Consider the following 27996-nt stretch of genomic DNA (forward strand, 5'->3'; position numbering starts at 1 on the left):
TTATATAGCATCAGTTCTTGTTAGGGGACCCCCATAAACAAACTCTGTCCTAGGCAAGGTGTCCACTTCACCTGGGTAATCAGCTGGGGTCCTGGAGATGCCAGTGCTTAAAGACTCAGGCTGAGGGCTGGGGCAGGCTCGGGGAAGCTCAGGGATGGGCAGCCCTGGGAAGGCTGCCTGGAGAAGAGCTGGCCAGCCAGTCACCAGAAACACAAGTGGGAAGTCGGGACCACAGGAAACCACCACCAAGTCACCAAGTCCTAATTTAGGCTCTTAGTAGGCACCCAGTCTCGGCTTCACACACAGCTGAGGGGCTGAGGAAGAGGAACCCCAGAAGTGGAAAGTGAAGACCTCCCCGGGGAGCAATTAGGGAGTGATTCAGGCAGAGTGCATCACACAGGGCTGAAGCAAAGTCACCTGGAACAGAGGTTGGCCAGCCGAGGACGGAGCTGGGTTGTCTCAAGGTTGAGAACAAGAGGCAGGAGGCCATGATGCAGCTGCAGAGGCAGCCAGTGGCCAGAACGCTGGCCCTACACAATATGAACCCACAGAGAGTGAGAGGCCACCAAAGGCCCAACACCTTGCCCTCAGAGCTCCCAGATCCAGTCCCAGCAGGGCAGGGGCATGGAGGGGCCTGAAGCCAGGCACCTGGGTTCCCACCATGGACTCTGAGGGGCCCATGGCAAAGGGCCACAGATACCCTGGCCAGTCCTGGCCCCAGAGGAGGGGGTGGTCCAGAGTGCTCCAGAGGTTGTCAGGGCCTGGGAAGGGGTGGCTCTCCTGGGACCTGGCCACTCCCGTTTTGCCAGGCTGGAGGAGCCTGGGCCTGGGAAGAGCAGCCTAAGGTCATTGCTAGCTGGCCCTGGATTAGAGGCCAGGGCAAGCCCCAGGGTAGCTGAGTGGGCTGGGGGGGGGGGGGGGTGGTCTCTATCCCTTTCCAGTCCCCAGGGCTAACAGGACAAGCCCTGGTCACAGGGAGCTGAGTGCTGGAGGGAGCCCAGTCCATGTCCCCTGCCCCCACCCCCACTCTCCACAGAGGAACCAGCTCTGAATCAGCCCTGCTGAGACAAGACAGGGCTGCTGCTTCCCTTTTCTGCCCTTGTTCTCCAGCTGCCCCTCCCCCAGTCCCCTGTTCAGGCTGTTGGCCCTGTCCTCACCACCCCAAAGTGAGCTCAGTTCATCCAGCTCTCATTGCGCCCTGGGTCCCAGGAGGGGACACAGGACCCCTCCTTCCTTGAAGCGGCTTCTGCACTCTGGACACTCTGGAGAATGTCCCCCTGCAGGGGATGCAGGCCAGGGAAAGGCAGACCCTTCCAGACCACCATCTCCTGCACCTCTGGCCGACTCCAGCCAAAGCCTTCTGGGACGACCCTCTTGACCTGCGATTCCATCTTCTGGAATTCACCGTGGGACCCAGTCAAAGGTGTTCCCAGAGCGGTCTGCAGTGACAAAATGCCCATGGCAGAGTCCTCATGGAGGACTGAGCAGCCAGCCGCGGGCCTGCCATGCCGGGGACTCCCGGGCTGTGAAAGGGTGCGGTACGGGGCCCTGCGCTGGTCCCGGCCGGCACTGCCCGGCTGACTGTCCTTTTCAGTTTGTCTCCTGCACGAGCCTGTATAAACGAGAACCCATGTTAGGGCAGGAGCCGACCAGGAGTCGCGCCCCGGAGGCCGGGAGGGGCCGTCCCGGGTCCCGGGATCCCGTGCGCGAGGGGCGGCGCGCCGTGACGTCATCGGCGGGCGCCGCAGCGGGGCCGCAGCCGGAAGTGCTGTGGCCGTGGTCGCCGAGCCACGTGCGGAGCCTCCGGGAGTGGGAGCCGGCCGAGCGTCGGCGGTGAGATTCTGCGGGGCCACGGTGGCAGTGCGTGGGTGGGGTCGCCCGGCGGGCGCGACGCTTCCCTCCAGCCTCGCGTGGGCCGTCCCCCCAGCCCAGTGCCAGCCTGGCCTGACCCGCCCCCTGCCCCTGAATGGGCCTGGCCAGTGTGTCCGTTTACGGCCCCCTGCGCATCCCTAGCCTCTGCCTGGGGGGTCCTTACATTTCCTGCATCTCCCTGCCACCCGGCCGCCCAGAAGCCCCCCTTGGGGGAGATCGGGGAGAGGGGAGTTCCGCGGAATCGAGCCTGGCCTGAAGATGATCTCACGGACCATTTGTTGCTACCCTGCTGTGGCGGGGAGCGGGGTGGGGGGGCGGGGGGAGGCCTTCCCTCATCTCACACCTGGACAATAGGATCCAGGGTCCTGGAGAAGGGTGATGAGGGGGTCAGGTCTTTTGTGGGAATCCTTGGGTCCGTGCTCTGCCATTGACCGGCCTCAGTCTCTCCATCTGTGATTTCGGGATGATGGCCTTTTGTCTCATGACTCAGACCAAGAAGGGCTTCAAACGTCGAGTCAGGGTGCGGCCCTATTGTGCTGTCCTGTTGGACAGTGCCAGGGGCTGAGCCAGCCACCCCACCCCCACAGCTCAGGATCTGGGCCTCACAGCTTTCTACCTAGACCCCAGGTGCACATCCTGCCTCCTGGCGCCCTTACATGCTCATGCCCACGCACCTCCTCCCAGGTCCCGGGCACCTGCCAGACAGTAACACCATGAGCTTCGTGGCCTACGAGGAGCTGATCAAAGAGGGTGACACGGCCATCCTGTCACTGGGCCATGGTGCAATGGTGGCAGTGCGCGTGCAGCGCGGGGCACAGACCCAGACCCGGCATGGTGTCCTGCGACACTCAGTAGACCTCATCGGCCGCCCCTTCGGCTCCAAGGTGACCTGCGGCCGAGGTGGCTGGGTCTATGTGCTGCACCCCACGCCTGAGCTTTGGACACTGAACCTGCCACACCGCACCCAGATCCTCTACTCCACCGACATTGCCCTGCTCACTATGATGCTGGAGCTTCGGCCTGGCTCTGTGGTCTGTGAATCCGGTGAGTTCTTCAAGCTGCTTCAGTTCTAACTCAGACATTGACAGAAAGTTGGAGGTCAGACCTAACATCCAGACAGCCTCTGGCCTGCTCTTCCTGCAGATAGGCATGGCTATTTCTGTCTAAGCAGGATCTTTCTGGGAGGCTGTCTGTAGGGAGTGAGGGGCAGAAGCAAGGAAGCCAGTTAGGAGGCTGGTGCTGTCATCTGAGTGAGAGGTGATGGGACTAGATCAAGGATAGGCTCCCCCCTCCCAGCCCCTCCAGGAGGAGCTGGTGCCCTATGAGGGTCCTATCTGCCTTAGTGGGCGGGGCCAGAGTGTAGCTGGGCGCTGACCAAGGTGCTGACTGCCGATCCCTAACCCCGTGCTGACAGAGGGACAGAGAGTGCCTGGTCAAGCAGTCCCTGACTGCTGCCAGTGGGAGCCCCAGGTCCAGGGCTGAGAGTTGCCCCTTCCTGGAGCACGGTGCTCTCTGTAGGTGGGGAGCCTGCCTCGTGCTCATCCGTGGCCAGCACCAGTTTTGCTGAGCCCAGGGCCTGGGGTGCAGACGGAAGTGCCTGAAGGCCAGCCATTCCCAGCCTTTCTACAGGCATGTGCACACCCACTTACACATCACACAGGTGCTGGGGCCGCCTGGGGTGGAGATTGAAGCACACAGCCAGACCAAGAACAGCCCAGACCCAGATGCACCTAGATTCCCAGCATGTTCCTCCTGGGCTGGGTAGCTGGGTTCTGGGGTCATGAGGAGTTCCCAACACCACTGTTGCCGACTTTCTGAGGGCTTCAGGCCGTCCTGTCCCTCTCTGGGCCTCAGTTTCTCCATGTGGACAATTGGATGGTTCCGGTTGGCCATCCAAGCACTTTGAAATAGGAAGTCAGATGCAGAACCTAGGTCAGAGAGTGGGTGGGGGCTGAGTCGAGCCGACTGCTCAGCATGAGGGGACAGGGGTGCCAGTGGCCGGCAGACAGCAGGACTCAGAACCAGCTCCATCCCCTGTTGCTCCCTGTGCACCCACAGCCAGGGCCTCGCCCCACTCAGATGGAAAGAGCTATGTCAGCGGGCGCACTTCTGGGCTCCTCTCATGTGGCAGCTCCCCTTCTAGGAACTGTGGGTGCAGCTGTAAACAAGACAGGCCAGGTTTCTGCTTCTCAGAGCGGGACAGACAGTAAGCCTGATGTGAGCATGTCAGTGCTATTGACTACCGTGAGGCTTATAAGACAGGGCTGCGTGTTTGAGGCGACTCAGAGGGGTCCCTCCAGCGAGGGTGGTCAGGGAAGACCTCTCTGAGGAGGGGAGATTGAGTTGAAAATGATGAGAAGGAGGTACCTATCAACAGCCAAAGGAGGATGTCACCCCAAGAGAGAGCTGTGCAAAGCCTGCGAGTGAGGTTGGGGACAAAACAGGTGCAGCTCGGAGGGTCATCAGGAGTCTGACTCAACCTGTGTGGACGGGGAGCTGTGCAGCGGGGAGAGGCCCAGTCTGACGGGGTGAAGAGAATTCTGCTGCTGTGTTGACAGGATTGCAGCCGGCCAGTCTGGTGGCTGTTGCAGAGAGCCAGGAGGGAGGGGCCCAGGCGAGCTTGGCAGGCAGGTGGGAGAAGGGGTGGCTCCTGGGGAGATGTGGGAGGAGGTGGCAGAAGTTGCTGGTGGATCTGATCTGGGGTGGGAGAGGGGAGAGTCAAGGGTGCCTCCATGGTGTCTGGCTGAGCAATGGGTGGTATTGACTGGGTGGGGAAATCTTGGCAGGGAGTGGATTTGGGGTTGGGTCGGGTCCAGCTTTGCACTTGTTAAGGCAGAGTGCCGTTTGGGTGTTGAGGCGGTGGGAGGGGGTGGGTTGCAAGTATGCGGTAGATGCTAGGTAGGAGTGTGGAATGGAGGGACATGGCACTAGGGAGTTGTCATCAAGTAGGTGGCACCTGGAACCGTGGGGCAAGGGGAGGTGATGGGGGGTGGATGGGGAGATGCAGGCCCCATCCAGGTGCTGCAGGATAGGAGGTCAAGCAGAGGGGCGCCCTGAAGGAAGCTGAGGAGTGGCTGGGGCGGTCAGAGGAAAACCAGGAGACATGACGTGAGGGGAAGAAAGGAACTCTTTTTCTGGCAGGGTGGTTACCATGTCACCGTGCTGTGGGGTCAAACAAGGTGAGGGCAGAGCTGCATCCTGTGTGGTGAGAGTGGATAGAGGGCAGTGAGATAGACCCACCCGAGTAGGCCGAGGAGCTCCAGAGCTCGGGACCAGCCACCGCATGGAAGCACGGAAGGCAGTGGGATGGGCCCAGCCTCTTCATCTGCTCTGCCCAGAGCCTAGGAGGCCTCGGGCCAGCCCCGGCCCCAGTCAGAACCCCGGGCTCCAGAGCTCCATGTCTGGCAGCAGGGTTTGCTCTAGTGCTGGCATTGGGCAGGGCTGCCACTCTCCCACATGGCCCGATGGCAGACATCACTAATTAATCCCAGCTTGCCCTCTCCCCGTCCCCCAGCCCAGACACAGCCTAAGTGGTGTCCCAAACCCAGGGCGGCCAACCCAACAAGTAGCCCTTGGAGCGATGTCCACTGGTAGACCAGGATCGGCAGACCTTGTGGGCTCTTTGTAGGTCTCTCTAGGGTGGGGACAGGATTGTTTCCTGGGTGCCCCGGCAGTCTCTGATGACACCTCCCCTGTCCCGCCAGGCACTGGCAGCGGCTCCGTGTCCCACGCCATCATCCGCACCATTGCGCCCACGGGCCACCTGCACACGGTGGAGTTCCACCAGCAGCGGGCGGAGAAGGCGCGGGAGGAGTTCCAGGAGCACCGCGTGGGTCGCTGGGTGACGGTGCGCAACCAGGACGTGTGCCGCAGCGGCTTTGGCGTGAGCCACGTGGCAGATGCCGTCTTCCTGGATATCCCATCGCCTTGGGAGGCTGTGGGCCATGCCTGGGACGCCCTCAAGGTTGAAGGTGCATCAGGGTTTCTGGGAGGGGTGCGGCTTTGGGGGCTGAGCTCCTGGGCCCAGGCCTGCCTCTGGGTCATCGGAAGCCCAGAGAGGTCAGAAACCGCCAGGCCACACAGCAGCCATGGCCAGGCTGGAGCTCCTTTTGGCCTGATGTTGGGGTGGGTCAGGCTGGCCAGGGGAGTTGTGGGAGGTCACCTGGGGAGAGGGTGAGAGTTGGCGATGGAGTCAGAATTGGAGTATCTAGCCCTAGCTGGGCCCCTGCTTCCTGGCCCTGCCCACTCCCTCCCTGAGGGAGCAGAAGTCTGAGGCCCCTGGGGAGTGTGGCAGCCCTGCCTGAGTGAGGTGGGACCTGCACCACAGGCGGGGCGGGTCGGAGGTTGGGTAGCCCCTGACCCAGGCCTTCCTTCCCTGCAGTCTCCCTCCCCCCAGCCAGAACCCAGGCCACCGGCCCCTTTTAGGGAAGATGCTGGGCGCAGAGGCGGGGAGGTGGGCTCTGAGCCAGGGAGGCGCTGGCGAGGCCCTGGGTTTTTCCCTTTTCTGGAGAAGGAGTCGGCTCAGGCAGCCAGGCCTCTTCCCCCTCCCAGCTGAGGGTGCAGCGCGGGAGGGCGGGGAGCAGGCTGGGTTGCCCGGGGGAAGGGCTGCCTGTCTGAAAGACAGATGCTGAGGCCTGGCTCAGACAGCACTGCGGTGGCCAGTGGGTCCCAGTGGGTCCCCTGACAACTGGCTCAGGCTCCACCCCGGACTGCCCTGTCCTGGGCCTGGGGCTGGGAAGAGGGGCAGCCCTGGCTTCCCTTCAGCCCCGCTCTCTTTAGCTTTCCCTCCAGAAAACTGCGGGCCCTCGCTGCTCCAGGGACACCAACGGGCCCAGGACCCGGTCCCAGGGAGGCCAGAGCCGGCTGCCCAGCCCTGGCCAAGCCCAGGCAGTCATACTCCTGGGCCTCCCTCTTGCTGCCGAGACTCTGTCCTCGTGGCTTGCCCTGGGGGAGCCATGCCAGCTTTGGCCCCATCCCTTGTGCCTTTCTAAGCCCCCTCCTTTGGGTGCTGTCCCTGGATCTGTTCTGGGCCCAGAGGCTTCCAGCTTATTTGTGGGTTTGGTGTTTTCTGATGGCTGCCTGCCTGCTGTGGGAGCCCGGCCCCGGGGAGGTGTGCCGCTGGGCTCTCCAGTCCTCGGGCTGGCCAGCAGGCTCAGGCCCTCACCTAGGGGGGTCTCAGTTTCCCCAGCAGTGTGCATAGGGGTTGGGCCCCCTCTTGGGGGTGACGCTGTGCCCTCTCTGGGTCGGCGTTAAGCTGCACGTGGCTCCTCCAAGCCCAGACCTCCCCCCAGCCCTGCCTGGGGGTCTGTGTCACTGTGTATGGCTGAGGGGACCAGGGCTCAAAGACTTGTCTGGGCCACATCCCTTCCCCTGCCCTGGCTTCCCCATGCCCTCCCTACCAGAATGGGGACCTGGGCTGGCCCCGGGCCAGGCTGAGGGACACCGCAGGCGGGCCTGGTGGGATGCGGCAGGAAGGGGCTGTCAGTTCTCGCCCCCGCCCTGTCATCCTCAGGGTGTCGGGCTCCCCTAGGAGCAGGCGCCTCCTGTTCCCAGGAGCGGACGACAGCCTCTAATTTCCTGTGACAGCAGTGGCCCCCGCCCGCCCAAGCGCCCCCTTCCCCATGCCCGCCCCCGCCTGTACTGCATTGTCTGGTTATGGTTAGAGCTGTCCTGGCCCTGAGCTCTGGCAGCTGCCACACTGGGGCTCCACTGTGACGCATGACCCCTAACTCTTGGCTGCCTCGTGGAAGTCAGGGTGGCAGTGCCCATGGAGGCCACATGAGGTCAGGGTAGTGGACGAGGCCCTGTGCCTGGGACATGAGAGGGCTTGGTATGGGCAGCCCCTTCGACATGGCTCCAGGAGAGCCCCTGCTCTGTGGCCTCTGCCCATCTCATCCCTCTGGGGCCCCAGGGCTCAGCCGACAGCTCGGCCCACCCCAGACCGCAGGCCGGGCTCCAGGCGGCCACCTCCTCATGCTCTCTCGGAGGGGTTTCTGTGCCAAGGCCTGCTCCTGCAGGGACGGGGCTGCCCACGGACACCAGGGCGGGAAGAGGCTGCCAGGGGCAGGTGGGCAGGGCTCCAGGGGTCCTGCAGTCCCCCTGCCCTCTGACCCCTGTGTCCTGCTTCCCCGCAGGCGGGCGCTTCTGCTCCTTCTCACCGTGCATTGAGCAGGTGCAGCGCACATGCCAGGCGCTGGCGGCCCGGGGCTTCTCAGAGCTGAGCACGCTGGAGGTGCTGCCGCAGGTGTACAACGTGCGTACCATCAGTCTGCCCGCGCCCGACCTGGGAGCCAGCCCTGGCCCCGACGCCAGCCCCTTCCGCAGCGGCACGCCCATGAAGGAGGCTGTGGGCCACACCGGCTACCTGACCTTCGCCACCAAGACCCCCGGCTAGCGGGCTGCCAGGAGCTCCAGGGAGCTGGGAGCGCTAGGCTAGGCAGGGAGAAGCAGCTCGGCCAGAGGCCTCCTTATATGGTCAGCGGACGCCTGCCGGGGCCTGTGTTTAGAAACAGGGCCTGTGTTTAGAAAAGGACAGAAGGCGGGGCAGGGCTCGGGGGCCTCCGGGGTGGCTGAAGGGGGGTGTCCATGGTGGAGGAGCATAGGCAGGGCCTCTGGGGAGGGAGGCCTCCTGCCCGCGCCACCACTGTGCTCAGCATCCCCCTCCTGATGTTTGTTGCCACACAAAGTCTCCACTGCCATAGGCTCTTTTGAGTGTTGAGGCTAAGGGGTGCAGGTGGCAGAGCCCAGGTCTGGCCCCTTCCCAGGTGGCCCGAAGCAGGGGGGCAGTGGGGCAAAGACTCAGAGGAGGAGGGCTTGGGGCTTGGTGCTGCACTGGACCCCGGGACCCCCAAGGCCCAGCCTGCCCTACACGGTCTGTGGGCCTGCTCGTCACCTCCCTCCCTGGTCCTGATGGGGCCAGGCCAGCCCAGCAGCTAGGGAGAGGCGACCCTGCTGTGTGGCCTTAGACCTGACCCCACCCCATGGGCGCTGCACAGGCCCTGTGCGAGTGTCTCCGCATCTTCTCCCGTGAAGGGGCAGGCGGCAGCCCCCAGCCACCCCCCTCACTTCTCCCACCCCTGGAAAGTGCCTTCTGCAGCCTGGCCCAGCCCAAGCCCCCAGCAGGTCACTAAGTGAGAACACACAGCGTCACTTAGAGAAGAACCTGAGAAGGACAGTGGTGTGCTTCAGGCGACCTGGCCAGTCCTTGTCGGAACTGTTTGGACCCCAGCTGTCCAACCCCAGAGTTACTGGGGTGTCCCTGCCCCTCGTAGGGACCCTGAGGTCATGGGGGTCTGGGGGTGCATCCAGGGCTGAGGGCACATGTCCCCTGCCCTGCCTGGCCTGGCCTCCAGCTCTGTGGTGTGCAGCTGGCGTCCCTGCCTGCCACTGGTGTGCGAAGGGCCTGAGCATCCGCCCTTGGCCTCAGCTGCCATCAGGGACCTCAGTTTTCCCACGTTGGGACAAGAGCCCCAAGGTCCTTGCTGGCCTAGGGCTGGCCCCTGACCATGCCTGGCAGAGAAATAAACACCATTCCTCCCGTGCTGCCTGGTCTTCCTGGTACCCCGTGAGGCCAGAGCCCCCCCCCACCACACCCCAGCGTCCAAGCTGGACCTCCCTGCGCGCAGCCCTCCTGAGCCCTGCTTTTTCCTTTGTTCCTCCCAGGCCAGGCACCACAGGGGCTCCAGACTCCAGGACAATGGCCTGGGATGTGCTGGACAAAGGGACGAGTGTGTAGCCACCCCCATCCAGCTGTAAAAAGGGCCACTTGTCCTTGGGTGGTGGGGGGGCAGGGACGACGCGTGTGTGTGTGTGTGTGTGTGTGTGTGTGTCCGTCTGTCCGTCCGTCCCAGAGCGCAGGGCCGTCCCTCTGCAGCGCAGCCTGCTTGCGTCCACAGCATGGGCGCCTGGGCTGCTGCTGCCTCTTGTACTCCCTGACAGGCCCAGAGCTCAAGAAGGACCCCCTGGGCCTGCCATCCCAGCTCAAGGCCACCACCTGAGCTTTTGGGTCCTTGAAGGGGCACTGAGTCAGGTGGGCCTGCCGGAGGACCAGTCTCCTGGTGGGCCTCCCCTCCCATCTCCTCCCACACAGCCTCCTGGTAAGACCTATGTCCAGGGGCCAGCCCAGTGGTGTAGTGGTTAAGTTCACACACTCTGCTTTGGTGACCCCAGGTTCGTGGGTTTGGATCCCAGGCACAGGCCTACACACAGCTCATCAAGCCATGCTGTGGCGGCATCCCACATACAAAATAGAGGAAGATTGGCAAGATGTTAGCTCAGGGACAGTCTTCCTCACAAAAAAAAAACCAAAAAAACCTGTGTCCCCTCAAGTCCCTCAGGGCCCTGGAACCACTAGCCCTTCTCCAGAGGTCTTGTTCCCCCTTCCAGGACCTGTCTTGACCTCTGACCAAAGGCCTGGATTGAGGGACAGAGCAGGTTACCTGGGCCTTACCCTGGCCTTGGGGAAAGGCCTGCAGGGGTCTGATGCAGGGCTCAGCTCTCTACAGTTTACCGAGCACGCAGGCCCCAGGACTGTGGGCTCAGCTGGGCCCCATTTTCCAGATGGGTCTACACCTGGGTGTGTGTGAGCTGGAGGGGCAGTGGGAAAGCCCTCCTGCCCCAGGATGGATGACTGGATCCCTGTCCCTGCTCACTGTTGTACTTGGCACCAAGCTTCTCTCTTGAGTCTGGGTGGCCCTTCAGCCCCTCCTCTGGGCTGCCAGTCCCTGCACACGAGTCCTTGTAGCTCCACTGGGCCTCTGGGCATCAATCCCACCCCAGATAGCGATCCAGGCTCAGCTCAGCCTCAGCCCAGAGCCCCACCTGGCCCTGAGCCAGTAGTGAACTCCTGTGCATCCTTCAAGGCCCTGCTCAAATGTTCCTCAGCACCTCCCAGCACCCACCCCCAGGCAGAAGCATCCTGTTCAGCCATCCTCTGCTCCAACATGTCCCATGCTGGAGCACAGCGATCGTTCCTGCAGGGTCTGACCCCAACCTGGAAGCTCCTACAGACAGAGGGACAGAAGCCAAGTGGCACCCCAGTTCTGCAGATGGGGAGCCTGATGGCTAGAGAGGCACGGCAGGGCCTATGGTGAGTGAGTGACCAATCAGCAGGTCAGTGAGAGAGTCAGCAGCATGGGGCTGGTCACGGGGCAGGGACTCACCCGGGAACTCCCCGCCGCCAGCCGCAGACACCCACTGGCCTCAGCCCTCAGTTTTTCCTTGGAAATTCCTGCACTCACCCTGCTGCCCACCCCTGGCCCCAGTGATGCATCTAACGCCGCTGCTGCCCCCACTCCCGAATCTGAGCCCCAGAGGCAGGCTGCTCAGACCAGGCTAACCTCTCCGAGGGCCCCAGGCCAGGACCCCACCCTGGGGCTGGGATTAGAGTCTGCCTCCCCCAGGAAGCCCCCTGGGCCTTGCCTTCAACTCCCATGTGTGGTGCTCCTGGCCTTGCTTTGCTTCGCCCTCACCCACCTCTGAGGAGCGTGTCACCCCCTCCGCAGGAGACTCGGGGGCAGGGACCAGCCCTGTGCCCAACCTGGGGCAGTGCAGGTTTGGGACCCAGGGTGGGTTTTGTGTGCATAAGGGACACGAGGCCACTAGAGGCCATACTCTGCCTAGCAGAGTGTGACAAGGAGGGATTGTCGCCCCATGAGGACAGCGGAGGGGGAGGGCGGAGGCTTTCCCAAGCCTACCCGGCTCACCCCTGTGGCCCGGGTCTGCTGCCTTCTCCTTACCCTCTTGGCCTCCTTTGCCTGCCCGTTCTCCCAGGGACGCCGGCTCTCCTGCCTCCAGCCTGCGTGCTGGGGTGCGGGCGGGCTGCGTGGGGCCTGGCCCGGGCTGCGTGGGGCCGGGCCCAGGGAGGCAATGCCACTCCCACCCCACCCCAGCCCACTGCACAGGTCGGGAGACTGAAGCCCAGAAGAGATGAGACTCTGGCATCCAGGCCTCCAGTCTCTGCCTGCCCACTGGGACCCCCCATAGCACGCACTCTCCCACCCTGCATGGTCCCCTCACGTGCAACTAGAGCGGCCAAAGGGGAGAGAGATGTCTGCTGTAGTCGCAGAAGGCTCCTCAGAAGAGGTGGCGGCCACACAAGGCCTGGAAGGGCCGGTGGGAATGGGAGGAGGGTGAGCAGGAGGGCTTCCCAGGTGGGAAGGGGCAGGCCTCAGGAGCAGACCCTCAGGCAGGCCCTGAGGATGTGCTGGAAAGGCTGGATTAGACGCAGAGGCAGCATCCCTGCCCGCTCTCAGGCTGGTAACTGCCTACCCTCTCTGCAAGGCTGCTTGCCGGCCACCCTGGCCAGTGCCCCACTCTGCCCAGGGGCTGATGGGCTCACATGCCAGCCTGGGGGTGTACCTGCCTCCCAGTGAGAGGCTCCCAGGGGCGGCCCTGCTGGAGGTCTCGGTTCCCGATGCCCCCAGGAGGGAGATGCAGGTGGGGGTTGATGATGCCCAATCCTCAGCGCTACCCTCTTCACCACACTCCTGGCACCGGGGTCTCAGACATTCAGGGCAGTACAGCCTGTGCTCCAGGGGCCCCAGGAACGGGGCACAGACGGTGTGGGTGAGGCATGCACGGCGGGAGCAAAGCAAGGGAAGGAGTTGAACTCTGTGCTGGGGGCAACGGGGAGGCCTCACCAGGAGGTGGCCCCTGTGGTCACAGAGGGACAAGGAATTTGGACTTGATCCTTTGGGTTTGCCCTCAGGGAGGATGTGAGCACTTAAGGGCTCAGGCTTTCGGCTGGCCCGCCTGGGTCACATCCTCCCTCTGGTGCTGTGGTGACGTGTCACTTCCCTTTCTCTTGCAGAGATGAGAAGTACACAGTGTCGCCTTGGGGCGGGGTGGGGGAGGGGACTGCGTGAGGTTCAGTATCACATCAACCTTTGACAGTCAGTGCTCATGGATGTCTCTGATTTTGTGTGTGTGTGTGAGGAAGGTTGTTGCTGAGCTAACATCTGTGCCAGTCTTCCTCTACTTCATGCGGGACGCCACCACAGTGTGGCTTGATGAGCAGTGCTAGATCTGTGCCCGGGTTCTGAACCTGCGAACCCTGTGCCGGTAAAGTGGAGCATGGGACCTTAACCACTGCGCCACCGGGCCAGCCCCTCTATGATTATTATCACTAGTGGGAGCTGCTGCCACCACCTCCAAGCAGGCCCCCCATTCTGTTTCAGATTCCAAGACCAGAATTTTGGGGCCACTGCTGGGTCCATCTGAGAAATGTCCTTTGCACTTTGAGGCACTTGAATAGCTTTTTGCACCTTCAGATGTGCTTGAATAGTTTATCAGGATAATGGGAGAGAAGATTTGACATTGAGACTTTTCTGGAAATTCCAGGTCATCCCGTTACTGTGCTTATAGTTAGTTGTGCAGTAAAACCGAAAACTACTTTAGGTTTCTGGCTGGGTGAACATTAGGCTGGGTGTGGGCCGATGGCACTTCAGTTGATGTCCACAGCTTTCAAGGTAGGTGTATCAGTTAGCTATCCCTATGGACGTGCTGCATAACAAATGCCCTCCCCCCCCAAAAACAAACAAACAAACAAACGCAGAGGCTGAAAGCAGCAGTCAGTTCTCTCGAGTCTGTGATCCGGCTGCTCCGGCCACCCTCAGCTGGGCTTGTTGACATGCGGGGGCTGAGCCCATGTAGACACAACCCTGCCCCTGATTCTCCTCTTCCTGCTGGGACGGTGGCCTGGCCTGCGCACGCCCTTCTCAGGCCCAGTAGGGGCGAGCCAGGTCACGCAGGCCCTTTTTAAGCCTTTGGTCACATGGCCTAACCTCAAGTCTGGTGGAGAGAGACCCTGCGATTTTAGGGGAGGAGCTGCCTGGCCGCAGGCAGAGGGTGTGGGTGCGGGGCTGGGCCGTCTCTGCCCCCGTGGGCACCATACACAGTGGGTCCCCCTCAAGCAGGGAGTGGGGCTGGGGACCTCGCCGGCCTGGCCTGCCCTCCCTGGCTGTGTCTCTGTGCCCGGGTGGCCAGGAGGAGGGCATTTCAAAGTCAGGCTGCCCCCGAAGTGCTGGTGCTGGAGGGCGGGAGCACCTCGGCTCCCAGCGGGCTGAGAATAGCTCGGAATTGGGTCATGTTCACCGAGCGCTCCGGTCACAGCCTCCAGCCTCGGACAGTAATCAGCTTTCTCCCCGACATCTGTCCCTTCAAAGAGGGGGCAGCCCGGGTGCAGGCACATTTTTAGAAGCAGCGGGGATGGGACAGGGAGGAGAGTCACTGCGGGCTGGCCTCCCATCCCTCCTCCTGCTTCCTTTGCTCTCCCTGCTCCAGCCCCGGCTCCTGCTGGCAGCCGCCTCCATCCTTCCTGCCCACCCTGCCGCTTCCCCTGACGCCCAAGGACCGTCAGCACAGCACGCACGGCCCCGTGGTGTGAGAAAGCTCCAGGCCGCCTGGGGGCACGGGTGCCCCTCACAGGTGGGGGAGGCGGGTCGGCTGTCTCTTTGCCTCTCTCTGGCAAAGTACCTTTGACTCCTTCCTGGGCTCTGCTTCCTTCTATCACGGATAAAGGCGATGGTGGGGAGTGGGCCACCCCACGTCTCCGAGGTTTCTGGGGCTCATGTCTCTCCAGGCCTCAGGCCCTGATGTGCTCCTCAGGGGCCCCACACCTCCCCACTCGGGCGCAGCATGGTCTGCGGCCCCTTTGCCCCAAACCCCCTTCGCCCCCACACTCCCTCAAAGCCTCCATGTGGGCCAGCCCCGGAGCACTGGGCACAGGCGGACCCCCTGCGCATCAGCCCTCGGTTCCCTCCATGGGCCTTGGGCCCCTCCTCCCGGCCTGCCCAGCACAGCCAAGGCACAGCTTAGGCCGCGGTGCCCCGGGACAGATGGACAGAAATCACTGTGTCCTGGGACACCATCTGGAGTCAGGTCCCTCACTGCCTGAAGTCAAATGCGCATTTCAGGGAAAGAAGAGGGGCCGGGCGGCCTTTTCTTTAACATGATCCAAGGCTCAGCACCCCCACTTCCTGCCTCTGCAGCAATGTCATGATGGATCCTCCCAGGACGATTTCTGCCAAGCTGCCCTCCCCCTCCCCCGGGAAGCACAAGTGTCCTCCCACAGCCTGGGCTTCGGTCCCCTCTCTGCTGGCCACTGTCTTGGCTGACCGCTGAAGTGCCCAGACGTGACCCTGGCTGAGAGAGGCGGAGCTCCTGGGGCCGCTGCCCCGGAGGGGCCTCAGGGCTTCCTCTCCGAGAGCGCTGGGCGCAGCGAGCCGCCGACGCTGCACAGGGCTCTTGGTACCTGGAGGGATGGACTGCTCTCCTGCCTGCTTTTCATCCCAGGGACACTGAGTTGTACTCAAAATTTGGCGTGTGGGTGGCAGCACCTACGTCTCCAGGAGGACTTGTTAGGTGACATGGAATCTCAGTGCCCTCCCACATGCACACCAAGACCTCCTAATCAGAAGGTGGATTTTAGACAGATTCCCCGGTGATTTGAACAGCATTAAAGGTCAGGAAGCACTAGTTTGGGGCCTGGCCCAGTGGCATAGCGGTTAAGTTTGCGTGTTCCACTTTGGCAGCGCCAGGTTCGCCAGCCAGGATCCCAGGTGCAGACGTCCGCACCACTCATCAGCCACGCTGTGGCAAGTGTCCCACATACAAAACAGAGGAAGATGGGCAGGGATGTTAGCTCAGGGCCAATCTTCCTCAGCAAAAAGAGGAGGATTGGCAGCGGATGTTAGCTCAGAGTTAACCTTCCACAAAAAGAGGAAGTACTACTTTGCCTAATCTTACTTCCCTCTTTGCCTCAGCCACTCGGAAGCTCAGAGCCAAATTCACTGCCCATCTGGCAAGAGTGTACAAAACTTCACCCTGTTTCATCTTATTTCCCACCAGTTTTTTCCTGATGTCTTACCCTCCTCCTCCCAGAGAGGCCCTGAGAGGACTGAGGTGGGTGATGTCACAGGTCCTCAGAGCCCATGTTCATGTTGTCACCTGGGTACACTGCCACCAAGTGGTACCTCAGGGTGCCAAATCCATCCTTGTAACAACATAGTAAGTACCCCTTACCCAGCTACATATATGTCTACACGAACATACATATACATATATGGGGTTTTTTTTCCTGCTACCTGTGTGCCAGACACTATTTTTGGTTCTTTAATCTTTAGAAACTAAGGCGGTTCTCATGTCCTGGGTGACAGAACCATTCCTAAACTATGGCCACGGGTATTTGTGAAGTCCATGGAGCTGAGGTTCTCAAAAGGAGGTCCCGGGACCAGCGGCATCAGCGTGCGCTGTGAGTTCAGTGGAAATGCAGATTCCAGGCCCCGCCCCAGAACTACTGGATCTGGAACTCTGGGGGTAGGGGGCCCAGCGCTCACGCCAGAGGAACCAGAATCTCTCCAACTCTTCTTCTTTCCTTTCTTTTATTTCCTAAAACGAACAAAACACACTTTCATTAACTTAAGCAGGTGGTCACAGCTCTATGGAAGCTCCCAGCACCATCCAACTCGCCCTTTTCGAGGCTGCACTGTCAGTTAGAGCTCGTCTTTGCCTCAGTCTGGCTGGAATGTTTGCCTGAGTCCCAGACCCTCCCCTCGGGACTGCCGTGTCTCCCAGCGGCTCCCAGACGCCCTTGGGCTTCCAGAGTGACAGGAGGCAGCAGAGGAGAGCTGTGCACGGACCTCTGCGGGTCCTGATTTGAATGAACCAAATGTTTTATTTTACAAAATGAGACAATTGGGAAATTTGAAGCCTGAGTGGATATTTCGTGAGTTTAAAGAATAACGCTTTTTTAGGTGTGTTAATGATACTCTGAGACGATGGAGTGGCTGCGATCTGCCTCAAAATAAGCGATGAAACATTCATAATCCTTGCGCCTGGAAGCCTTTGCTATTCTCTCTGCTTTTGCATTTCTTTGACATTTTCCTAATAAAAAGAGTTTAAAAAAGAAAAGAAAAGAACAAAGTGCCCCAGGCTGCTTCAACTGTTCATTTGCTTGAGGCTCCCCAGCAGCGGAAAGAAGCCACCCAGGGAGCCCCGCCCTCGAGGACGCCCCATGGTCACTTCCCTCAGCCTCCCCTCCCAGGACCACAGTCCTCCTAAGTCCAGGAGCCCAGTGCATCTCTCAGGTAGTCCAGTGCTGGGGGCAGCAGGGTCTGAGGGTGGCCGAGTGGCCAGCAGGTCATGTGCTGTGGGGCAGGTGGCCTGTCCCTGGCAGAGGCAACAATGAGCTGTCCATTCTCCACCCCTCCCAGCGTGGATCTGATGGCCACAGACCCAGAAGCGAGTTTGCCTTGGTCAAGGGTGGGCCATCAGAGTGGCCCCCAGCATCAGAGGGCGGGAGAGGAGCAGGGGGCTGCAGAGCGGCAGGGCCCCCTCACTTCCCGCCCCGAGGAGGTGCTATCCCATACTCCAGGGGGCCGGCCCTCTTTTGGCCTCTCCAACTTCAGATAACTACCCTGTCTCCTTCTACACCCCCCTGCAACCCTGTACTCCCTGCCCCCAGCTCGCTGCCACCGACAGGCCTGACCTCATCCTGTGCCCCAAGAAAATACCTTAGAAATCCATCTTATTGCAGTATAATTTACACACAATGGATGACACCCATTTCACTGTCCAGCTCCAGGAGTCCTGTACCAATGTGTGTGCCTGTGTGAACCCTCTGCCTCCTCCTGTCCATCTCCCCCACCTGGCCGCAGGCAGCTCGGCTGCTTTCTGTCACTGTCATTACATTTGCCGGGAAAGTGAATCTAAATAGGGGCATGAACCACGGAATGTGACAAGATCTGAACACAGACTTTTCATGGTTCCCAAGAGTGCCACCAGGGCAAGTAGCCAGCATGTGGCAGTTGGCAGAACCATGGCCGCCTGAGCTGGGAACCTCAGTCACCCAGGGTGCTGGACACACAGGATGCTGGCGGCTCCGTGCCTTGGGACACACTCAGGCGGATGAGGCCCGGCCTGCGGAGGGGTGGGCCTGCCGAGGAATGCCAGCGGCCCCGGCTGCGGGGCGGGGTCAGCGGGGGCGACCGCAGCATGTTGCTAAGCTACGGGCACAATGGACATTCCGGCCACCAAGCAACCGAGGAGAAGCTTCTCAGCGGGGGGAGGACCGGGGGCCCAGGCCACCCCCATCCCCTGCCCGGCGGCCTGGCAGGGACATCAAGGTGCACTGGCTGCCCAGCTCCCCCTCCCAGCACCCTCTGTGGTCCAGGCCCACGAGCTGGGAGTCCAGGCAGAGGGTGGCCAGTGAGGGTGCCTGCACCTGGGCTAACCCAGCTCTCCGGGCCGGCCACCTCCCCCTGGCCTCTGCCTCCTCTGGTCACACTTCCTGGCCTGTCCCCCAGGTCCAAGTGCAAGGCTCCCAGGGGGTCCTGGCCAGAGCTTAGAGCTTTTGGTGGGACCCTGGCCCTCCACTCCCTGACCTGTCCCCAGCCCTTGTGTTCAGCACCCCCACCTCGAGCCCAGCCTGGGCGAGGCTGGCTCTGCTTGCGGCCACACCTGGCAGGGTCCCGAGCCCCCTGCGGCCGTCGCCAGTGTCCAGCCTGGCCTCTGTTTGTCTGGGACAAGATGAGGGGTTTTGTTTTCTCCCTTGGGCTCCACTTCCTCCCTCCGTGGAGAGACTGCTAAGGAGCTCCAGGCCTGAGGGCTGCCAGCTGGCGGCTGGGGCAGCGGGCTCTGCGGGCAGGCGAGGGAGGTCTGAGGAGCCAATCCTTTGAGTCCCATAGATGGTGACGGAGCTCCTGGGTCCAGCCACCAGGGCTTTGCCCTCACAGTGCCCCCTCTAGCACTTTCAGTCCCACTGGGCGGCCTCCACCCTACAGCCCTAAGTGACTGACATCCCAGGACGGCAGCTAGCCTGTCTCTGACCTAATGGTGGTTTCCGGGGTCCCAGCTAAACTGCACATTCCTTGCAGTCCAGGAACGTGTTTGGATCCCCGCTGTGCTGGGCCTGACAGAGGGCAGGCGCTGGATAAATGCAGCTGCAGCGCCCACCAGGCAATGTCGCCACCCTTTCGCGCTCTCGGGTTCCCCACTGCTGCTTTTCACAGCTTTTGTCACTCTGCTGTGTCTCCGCTGACCCCCACTGGGCTGGCTCCCTGGTCCCTGCACAGGAGAGGCCTAGTGCAGTCTGGAGGAGGTGACCTGCCTTCCCCTCACCTTCACGTGGGCAGTTGGGAAAAGCAGGAAGGCAGAAGAGGGGCAGGTTTCTCACAGCCCCACCCCTTGGGGGCTGGGTGGCTTTGGGCAAACTGACTTGCCCTCTCTGAGCCTCAGCCCACACGCCCTATGGAGTACGGTACCCACAGGAGCTCCCCAGCTGGGTTTGTGGGGTTTCCTTGAGAGCCAATGGGGAAGTGCCAGGGGTGCCCAGGCCTGCCAGCCCCTCACCCCACCACACGCCGCACACACGTATGCACACAGACAAATGCACAAATACACCTGCCAGGCGTCATGGGATCCAGAGAGATACTGGTTTCAGCAGCTGAGGGTAAGGAACATCACCCCCAGAGCCCCTCCCGTGACCGAGCCCACTCCAGGCCAGGGGCCGAGCTGCCTGCCGCTGCCTGGGCTGCCTCCTAACACCTCAGGCTCCCCTTCCCCTTCCTGCAGCCTCCCACCCCTCAAGCTTGCTGGCCTGACCTGGGGACCCAAACAGACAGCTGAACACAGACCCCTGCACTGGGCCGAGACCCCCACAGCTGCCACGGGGCCCAGCATGGCATCTGGGGTAGAGTCTGCACCTCGACGGGTGCGGTGACTTAACAGGGAGCGAAGCCGGGGAGAGGGCTGCTTCCTCCCCTTCCCCCACTCCATCCACCTCCTGGGAAGGAAGCCCAGGCCTCACCAAGGCCTCAGAGGGGCCTCTTGGGGTCTCTCCTAGGCTGAGAGCTGGGGACAAAGAGGCAGCTGCCAGCAGGGTGGGGAGGGGGGCTGAGGCCTTTGTGTGTGCCCAGCCCCTCCTGGTGACCTCACCACCAGCCAGAGAAGGGCCCTTTCTTCCCAAAGGCGGCCGTTGGGAATCCGCCTGGGGACAAAGCTGCTGCCAGGCGGGGGACCAGCAAGTGGCATAAATTAGGGGGGGCTGAGGTGGGGGAAGGGAGGGCGGCTGCAGCTGGTGCCTGGAGGGGGGCACACACTTTTGCATGCACACATGCACAGACGGACAGCCCCAACCCCACTCACACCCCAGTGCACAGGGCTGCTCCCCTCCAAACCTCACTCATTCATTCATGCCTACTCCTTCATTCATTCCACAGGTGGTTGCTGGGCACTGACCCTGGGGATGCAGAAGAGCATCTTGTAGATGAAGGAGTGAATGGATGGCTGATGGTGGGGACGCCCTGTCTGGAGGGGGAATTGGGACAGACCCACGGGACCCAGGGTTGGGGTAGGGCAGGGAGCTACTCGTCTGGAGCCTGTGCTCAGACACCCACAGCTGCCTGTCCCCGTGGGGAGACCGAAGCCCAGCACGTGCTCAGGCCCGAGGTCACACAGCAGACCCCGGCCTGGCTCGCTCCCCGGTGAGGTCAGGAAAACATGGGGTTTTGAGGCATGATGTCAGGTGACATCCACCCCCTGTGGGGACAAGGGCTTCCTGTCCCCAGGCCCTGGGTCCTCCACAAAGCGTTTTTACAGCCTTGCTGGCCCTTGGCCCTTCCTCCTCGGGGCACTGCACCATACCTGAGATGACCCCTCAGTGAGACCCTGCTGGGTCGTCGTAGCCCAGGGTGGCCAAAGGTGGCAGGGTCACATGGACATCACAGACAGAGCCCGGCTGGCACAGGGCACCCAGGCCCTAGGGCTGTCCCACGAATGCCCCATTTCTCCTCGGGCAGCTCGCTCAGCCTCCCTGGGCACTGGAGACACTTGTCCCCATCCCCACAGCTCTGAGCACACTAGGGCCCCAGGCCAGGTGGGCTTCTGCAGGTGGAGGCGGCCAGTCAGGAGCTGTCCCTGAAGGTCAGGAGGCAGGTACAGGTGAGCTAGTGCTGTCAGCAGAGCTTAGTGTCAGGTCCCGGGTCGTCTTCAAAGAATCATGGCCCTCCCCCCAACCCCCACCGAGTGGAGCCTGGCCCTGGAGTCCTGGCCATGCTGATGACAGAGGCCGAGAGGGTGTCCGGGCATGTGAAGGGCACTGGCCCTCCCGAGGACGCTGTCCCATGAGGGGGTGTGTGGGCAGCTTGGGACTCTGTCCTCAATGTTCCCGGCTGCCCCCTCCCACCCAGACACTGTGCTGCCTCGGGGGCCTCAGACTGAGGCCTTTGGTTGGGGACATAGAGACCTTTGGGGCCTGTAGTCATTCCAGCAGCACAGAGCCCTGAGATTTCCAGGGCTGGAAACTTCCAAAGCCCTTTCACAACCACTGGGTCTGCAGCCCCCAAAGAGATGAGGAGGGGGTTACTCTGCTGAGCATCTACTAGGTACTACACATTTCTGCACCCCCACCCCCACCCCCGTTTATGGATGAGGAAACTGAGTCTCCGCGGGCCAGGTTCAGCATCCTTTGTTATGGGAAGGCCAGGAGGCTTCCAGGGCAATGAGCTCCCAAAGGCTGGGGCGCACGGCCCCTAGGAGCCTCAAAGGCCCTGCAGCCCCTCCCAGGAGCAGAGACTGAACAGGGCGAGGCGGGGGCGGGGTGTAAGTAGGCCAGTGCTTTGTGCTGCGTTGCTATGGCGCTGCCATTGCTGCTGTGCAGGCTTCCTCCTGGGCTCGTTCCCAGGACACCTCAAGGCAGCTACTAGGCATCCCTCCCCAGCCCTGCCCATGCCCCCTCCCCAGTTAGGGGCTGCTCCCAGTCTCTGAGCCCTCCTCTCTCCCCCAGGATCCTTGTCCACTCTCAGGCTCGGGGAGGGGGGTGGGGCAGGGCGGAGGGGGGATGGGACACATAGCAGAGTATGTCTGACCCACCCAGTCACACACACAGTGACACATGCATACACACAGCACATGTATGAATGTACACGGGCTCACAGCACATTCATGCATGCACACAGCACACGCATGCATGCAAACATGCTCACAACACACATGCACGCATATGCCTGTGCACACGCTCGTAGCATACAGGAATGCACACATATGCACACAGCACACATGCACAGCCACGTGAGGCACTTGGTGAAGCTGCAGGAGCCACTGCAGTTTGAGGGCTCAGGGGCTTCACGCTCACCCCCAGGCGGAGCTGGAGGTGAGGCAGCAGTGGAGACCTCCAGCTCCAAGACCAGTCCCCTCCAGGCTGGGCCTCAGAGGCCTTGGCAAGGGGCCAGCCTTGCCTCATCCGCTCATTGACTGCGGGAAGGAGGGGAAGGGGCTCTGCTGGCCTAGGATTTTGGGGACATGCTGGCCTAAAGGGAAGACACGAGCGGCATTGAGTTCAGACGGGCCGATCTCTGGGAGGCGGTGGGACCTGCTGGGCTCCCTCCCACACGATGGCCCTGTGTGCGCCTCACTGACCCCATGATGGAGCAGATGTCACCACCCACTTCACAGTGGCCCAGAGACGCACTGGTGGGCAGCTGCCTTGGCCAAGGCCTCGGGTAGTCTCTGGGGCCTAGTGGGGCACAGAAAGGGGCCCCCGTTGTCCACTGATGTCAAAGGGTGGAGTCTGGGTGTTGGAGGAGGGAGCTGACCCCAGGGTCTCTGAACTCTCACCAATAAGGACCCCACTGAGGGTGGGCGGGAGAGGGGCAGAGGAGGTGAGTTTCCTAGGGAGGCCCCCTGGGGAGAGGCTGGGCTGCTCCTGGGGGAGCACACCCAGGTCTTCTTTGAGGGTCACAGCTGGGCACTTTGATCCCGTCTCAGCCTCCCGTCTGACAATACAGGGCTGGCCAGGGGTGCTCAAGCCCACCTGAGTCTGTGCAGGTGCCGGCTCCTGAGGAGCAGGAGAGGCCTGGGAAATGGGACGGCCCCCTTACCAACAGGTGGGTCCCAGTGCGATTCTGACTGCACCTGCCCAGGTGGCTGTGACCCCGTGTGCGCACCTGTCCTTTGGGGTAAGCGCTGCTGTGTGAGGCAGGCTCAGAGGGTGTTCTCGAAGGGCAGGGCCTGGCTCAGAGCAGCGGGGGAGTGGGTGCTGAGAGGCCCCACAAAGCTTCTTTGGGCTGGGGCTCAGTGGAGGGGCGGCAGAGGGAGGGGGGCTTCATGGACAGACAGGTGGGTGGGCTGGAGCAGGGGGCATGCCTAGATCATGAGGGAGAAAGGGCAAACAGGAGGCAGCCAACATTGGGGGAGCAAGGCTGCTGGGGCCATGCCATCACCCTCATAGCCTGCCCCACCTGGCTTCTGTGGGCAGCATGGAGCCAGCCTCTGGAGGCCTGCTTGACATAGTAACAGGTGACCTTTGCCTGGTACACCGTCACCTGAGCTGTCTTGGTTGCTGCCAACCCCACAGTGCAGGGTGGGGACCCTGTCAGCCTGGGATGGGCCCTGGGAGGTCTGCTGGGGAAAATTGAGATCCGGAGTAGGACAAGGCCTGACAGGGCTCCTTGAGCCCCGGGAGCACTGGGGTAGGCCCAGGGAGGGTGAGGACCAGCTCTCTCTTCCCGCTGCCCACAGCAGCCTCTCCTGAGGCCCCCAGCCCAGGCTTGCCCACACACTGCAGAGCTTCCAGCTCCTTCCTTCTCTCCAGCTTCAATTGGCTTTCTCAGCTCTCCTGCCCTGGATGCCAAAACACAGGAGCCCCAGTGGGGCCCCAGGACAGAGGATGGGATGGGGATGGCCCAGCTCCAGGGGATGTCTGTCTAAGGCCAAAGCATCACAGAGCCCCGATGGCCCAGCACATAGATCTCGGGTCCGGGAGGTGGCATTTGAAAGAAGTGGCATTTGGTTTGGGTTTGAAGGTTGAGCCCTAACTACCCAGAAGGGAGGAACCAGCCTGTGCGGGCAGACAGTGTCCCCCTTGCCTGGCAGACTGCCAGCTCCACCCTGATGGTGTGGGCCGCGTGGGCTGTCGGTGGGTGGGCCTGCCGGTGCCTGAGACAGTCTTCCTAGACCCCCAACTCCGAGGGGCCAGTCAGAAGCTGCCAGATCCTCAGGGCTCCATGCGACCCCGATTGTGGCGCGTGGTCGTGGCGTGACGGGTCACCGAGAGCACCGTGCACCATTCGGGGGCAGAGGCCGCAGCCTGGCGGCGCCGCAGCCACCTGTCCACCACCGCGAGGGCAGGCGCGCTCGGCAGCGGCCCAGGCGCGACAGCTGCGCAGCCTGCCGCCCCTGCCCGTCTTCGGGCCGCTCCCTCCACACTGGGCCGTCCTGGGCTCCGCGAAACCGGCCCGCGGGCGCCGCCTGGCGGCCGCACGGACAAAACAACGGGCGGGGCTCAGGGGAGGCGCGCCAGCTCGGGAGACCTCCAAGGTCAAGGGGCCCTGCCCACCGAGGAGGTGCACCGGTGCAGGCTGGGCCGGGCGGAAGGCGGGTGGTGGGGCGAATCTATCAGGTCGTCCTTTTCCACCCAGCCTGGCAGGCCCTGCACGGGGTGGAGCTCAGACAGGCCTCTCGGGGATCTCACCTAGAGGGACCCCCTGGGGCAACCTCCCACACCTGCTGGGAGCAGGCCTAGCACCTGGACCCTCGAAAGTCACCGGGCCAGGTTTGGTGGAGCTGCTGTGGGCTGGGCCTGGAGAGGGCCTCCCTGGAAAACGCCCCAGTTCCAGAGGGCTGCCTGTACCTGCAATCCTGACCCCTGAGGCGCCCAGGGCTCCCCCCACAGCCAGCAAGGCCTGGTGGGATTCAGCCCTGCAGACTCTCACCTGACGCCCCATGTGGCTCCAACCACAGGAGCCATTTCACCTCAGGGCCTTTGCACTGGCTGCTGGTCTGCCTGCCTGCACACGGTTCCCCAGACCCTCGTGACGCCCCTACCCACAACGTCACCTCAATAGCCGTGTTGGTCCTAGGATACCTGCCTGTCCTTTGAGTGGCTGGGTGGGGGGTGAGGGTGGGAAGATGCCTTTTTCTGGGAAGGTGGAACCTGGGCCTCCCAGAGAAAGTAAGGCATTTGGACCCAGGAGCTGAGTGCCACTGAGAGTGCCCTGGGCCTGCCTAAGCCGCCTTTGGGGATGGTGGCATGATGAGGCCCGCAAACAGTGTTGAGACAAGACCTCAGGCTCGAGAACCAGCAGCTGGGCACCTCCCTGCCCCAGGCCCATGGGACGTGGCTGGCCTCCTGCCATTTAGATTCTCTGCACCTTTAATAACCAGCTCTGAGGCCGGCCTGGTGGTGCAGCGGTTAAGTTCGCACATTCTGCTTCGACGGCCTGGGGTTAGCCAGTTCGGATCCCGAGTGTGGACACGGCACAGCTTGGCAAGCCATGCTGTGCTAGGCGTCCCACATATAGAGGAAGATGGGCATGGATGTTAGCTCAGGGCCAGTCTTCCTCCGCAAAAAGACGCGGCTTGGCAGCAGTTAGCTCAGGGCTAATTTTCCTCAAAAATAAGTAAATAAAATAACCAGCTCCTTTTGTTATTCAGCTGGGCCCAGGGGGTTCTGTCACTTGCACTGCTTGTGTGACCCTGTCTCCATGTCAGGCTAGACCCCTGGGAGCCCCCATGTCCTGGTGCCACCCTCACTGCCCCCCAAATCCTGTCTCCTGGGTCTCTTGGTTTGCCTGCTTCTCTCACCCCTCCCTTCCCCCATGATCCCTGCTCTCAGTTCAGCCCCCACTGCTACTGATGTTGAATGCAGGGTGCGCAGTCAACAAAGCACCTAGCCCTAAAAGACCCAACCCTCCGCGGCCACCAGGGCCCCTGCCCCCGCTCCGTCCCCTGCTCCCTGTCGACATTCTCCCAGACCCTCCAGTACGCTTGGTGCCTGCCCCTGGGCCTCCACACCTACTGCTCCCTCACCTGGGAGGCCCTCTCACTCCACGGGCCTTAGTGTAAAGGTTGTGCCCCTAAGGGACATTCTCTGACTCCCAGCACGGCTGCCCCCCTCTACCCCTGGGGCACACATGCAGGGCACACGCACACCCTCTCTCCTGGCAAGGCACTCACCACACCTGGGCTGTGTGTTTCACAACCCCCGTCTGCCCTGTGACTCGGGAGACACATCTGGGGCTGTCGACCTCGTATGGCCCCCAGGACAGGGGCCCACGGAGTTTCACCGAATGACCCAGGAGGTAATCCCACCCCCTTGGCTGCCCTTCTGCCAACTCCCATGGTGCTTACTGCCTCCATTCATTCATTCAATCAACAAATATTTACTGACTATAGAACAGCCAGGTGCTGTTCTAGGTATCAAGGCTACAGCTAGGAATAAAACAGCTCTGTGTCCTCAGAGTCTGGATGGGTGAGAACGAATGGCCACATGCCGTGGCAGCAGGCTGTGTGACCCTGTGGAGGTGATGGGGCAGGGTGCTGCCCGCCGAGCCAGGCTGCGCTGATCTCTCAGCTCACAGCCCTTGCTGGTGGTTCACACTGCCCTCTGGGTTTATTTGGCTCAGTCTGAAGCCAAGGGTGGCTGCTGGCCACCCAGAGCTCAGCTTAGACATGCCAAGGACCTGGGACAGCAGCATAGGACACGGTCCTTTCTGCAGAGATCAGGTGGCAGCAGGTCCGCCCGTGACCAGGCACCAGGAGACAGCAGTTCCATTCTCCATCCTCCTTGGGGAAGTACAGTGACCCAAGGTGCGGAGAGAGGGGCGGCCCGCACCTGGACCTCAGGGGTCCACCCGTGAGCAGGGGCATGGTGCGCCTCCCGGCAGAAGGCTCTGCCTGTGCTCTCAGCCTGACATGCTGTTTCGGGCATGCTGCCCAGCCCCAGGCCCAGCTAGGAAGACGAGGTGATCGAGGAGGCCACAATGTGCGCCATGTGCGGCCTCCCTTGTGTGGGGGCTGCGAGTGTCCCTTAGGCATCTCACCACCGGGGCGCTCAGCCAAGGGCAGTTGGTCAGAGGTGGGGGTGGCAACATGCGGCCCTTGGTACCAGGCACTTTTGATGCCACTCAAGGTGGCGAGGTGGGCATAAGGCAAGTTCCTGACAGCGATACCAGGGTCCTGGCCGCAGTACAGTATACCAGGGTTCTTTGAAACCTGAAGAGCAGCTGATTTTAAACACTGTCTGAAGCTATCTAAAGATCTAAGATTTCCCCTTCATTTATTCAGCAAGTTTTTTTGAACAAGTATTATGTGTCGGGAGCCGAGGACACTATTTCTAAAGAGTTCATCCAAACGACCCGAGTGCCTCTTACTGCCGGGCCTGCGGCCACCAGGACGGAGAAAGGGCTCTGCCTCGAAAGGCATGGTAGCCTGTGAGGGAGTGACAAACGAGCCAGTGGTCCCGAGAGCTCATCAGGAGGAGGGGCAGGCATGGAGGCCATGCCCACCGTCTGAGACGGACATGGCAGGAAGGCTTCGGGACGAAGGTGACAGAACCCACACACGCCAAGCAGGGTCACATGGTGCCTTCCACTCAGCACTCAGGACCACCTACCTCCACGTCCTGTGTCCCCCGGGGGTTGGACGAGGTGGGATGATCACATCAGCGTGAGAGGACTAGCAACGCCTGTTTGGGAAACAGGAGGCTACAGGGAAATGGCTGAGTGTAAAGGATCGTTATACACATGAAATCAGCTGGTTGCTGGGACCACGGAGTGAAGATGAGATGGAGGGGCAGCGGGGGGGTGGTTAGTGTTTCTCAAACTGGGAGTCGCGGACCCCTGGCAGCTCAGAAAGGTCTATGCATTCTAAGAGGGGAAATACCAACTTCACTTGGAGGATAAGCTGGAAGGATACATTGTTTCCAGCTATAGTTTACAAGTGAAAGACGCTGGGACAGAGTGAGATGCTGGTTTGTTAAGATAGTATTTCTTAAGGTTTCCCCATTAAAAGGCACATGTGACTCACTGACCTTTGGAGCTCAGTGTGGTTCGTATTAACTAGTTGAGTCCTCAACCTTCAGCGCTGAGGACCCCACGTCAGAAGACCCTGAGGCTCGGCGGGGCTTACTCCCCAGCTCCCAGCTGCTTGGCTGGGGTTCACAAACGTGGGAGCTTTTATAAATACCGATGTCCCGACTGCACCCACACCAGTGAAACCAGAAGCCCCGTGGGTGGGACCCCGCCTTGGCCCGCTTGTGCTGTCTGTGCTGTCCCAGACTGGACTGCTCTGCATTTCATATTAGGCCGGCGGCCGCAGGCAGTTCCTTGAGCAAGTGAACACCTGAGC

The 27996-nt window shown here is 61.7% G+C and overlaps 1 protein-coding gene across 1 annotated transcript; it reads left to right on the forward strand.

Annotated features, from left to right (window-relative positions):
* Nucleotides 1–1728: 1728 nt before the first annotated feature.
* TRMT61A (tRNA methyltransferase 61A) lies at nucleotides 1729–9397 on the forward strand. The gene is made up of 4 exons (XM_046647807.1): nucleotides 1729–1833; nucleotides 2557–2916; nucleotides 5577–5843; nucleotides 8007–9397. Exons 2-4 carry the CDS (start codon nucleotides 2586–2588, stop codon nucleotides 8264–8266), a joined length of 858 nt encoding a protein of 285 aa, XP_046503763.1. The 5' UTR covers nucleotides 1729–1833; nucleotides 2557–2585; the 3' UTR covers nucleotides 8267–9397.
* Nucleotides 9398–27996: the final 18599 nt, after the last annotated feature.

The sequence above is a fragment of the Equus quagga genome, chromosome 20, assembly GCF_021613505.1.
Source record: "Equus quagga isolate Etosha38 chromosome 20, UCLA_HA_Equagga_1.0, whole genome shotgun sequence".
Taxonomy (NCBI): domain Eukaryota; kingdom Metazoa; phylum Chordata; class Mammalia; order Perissodactyla; family Equidae; genus Equus; species Equus quagga.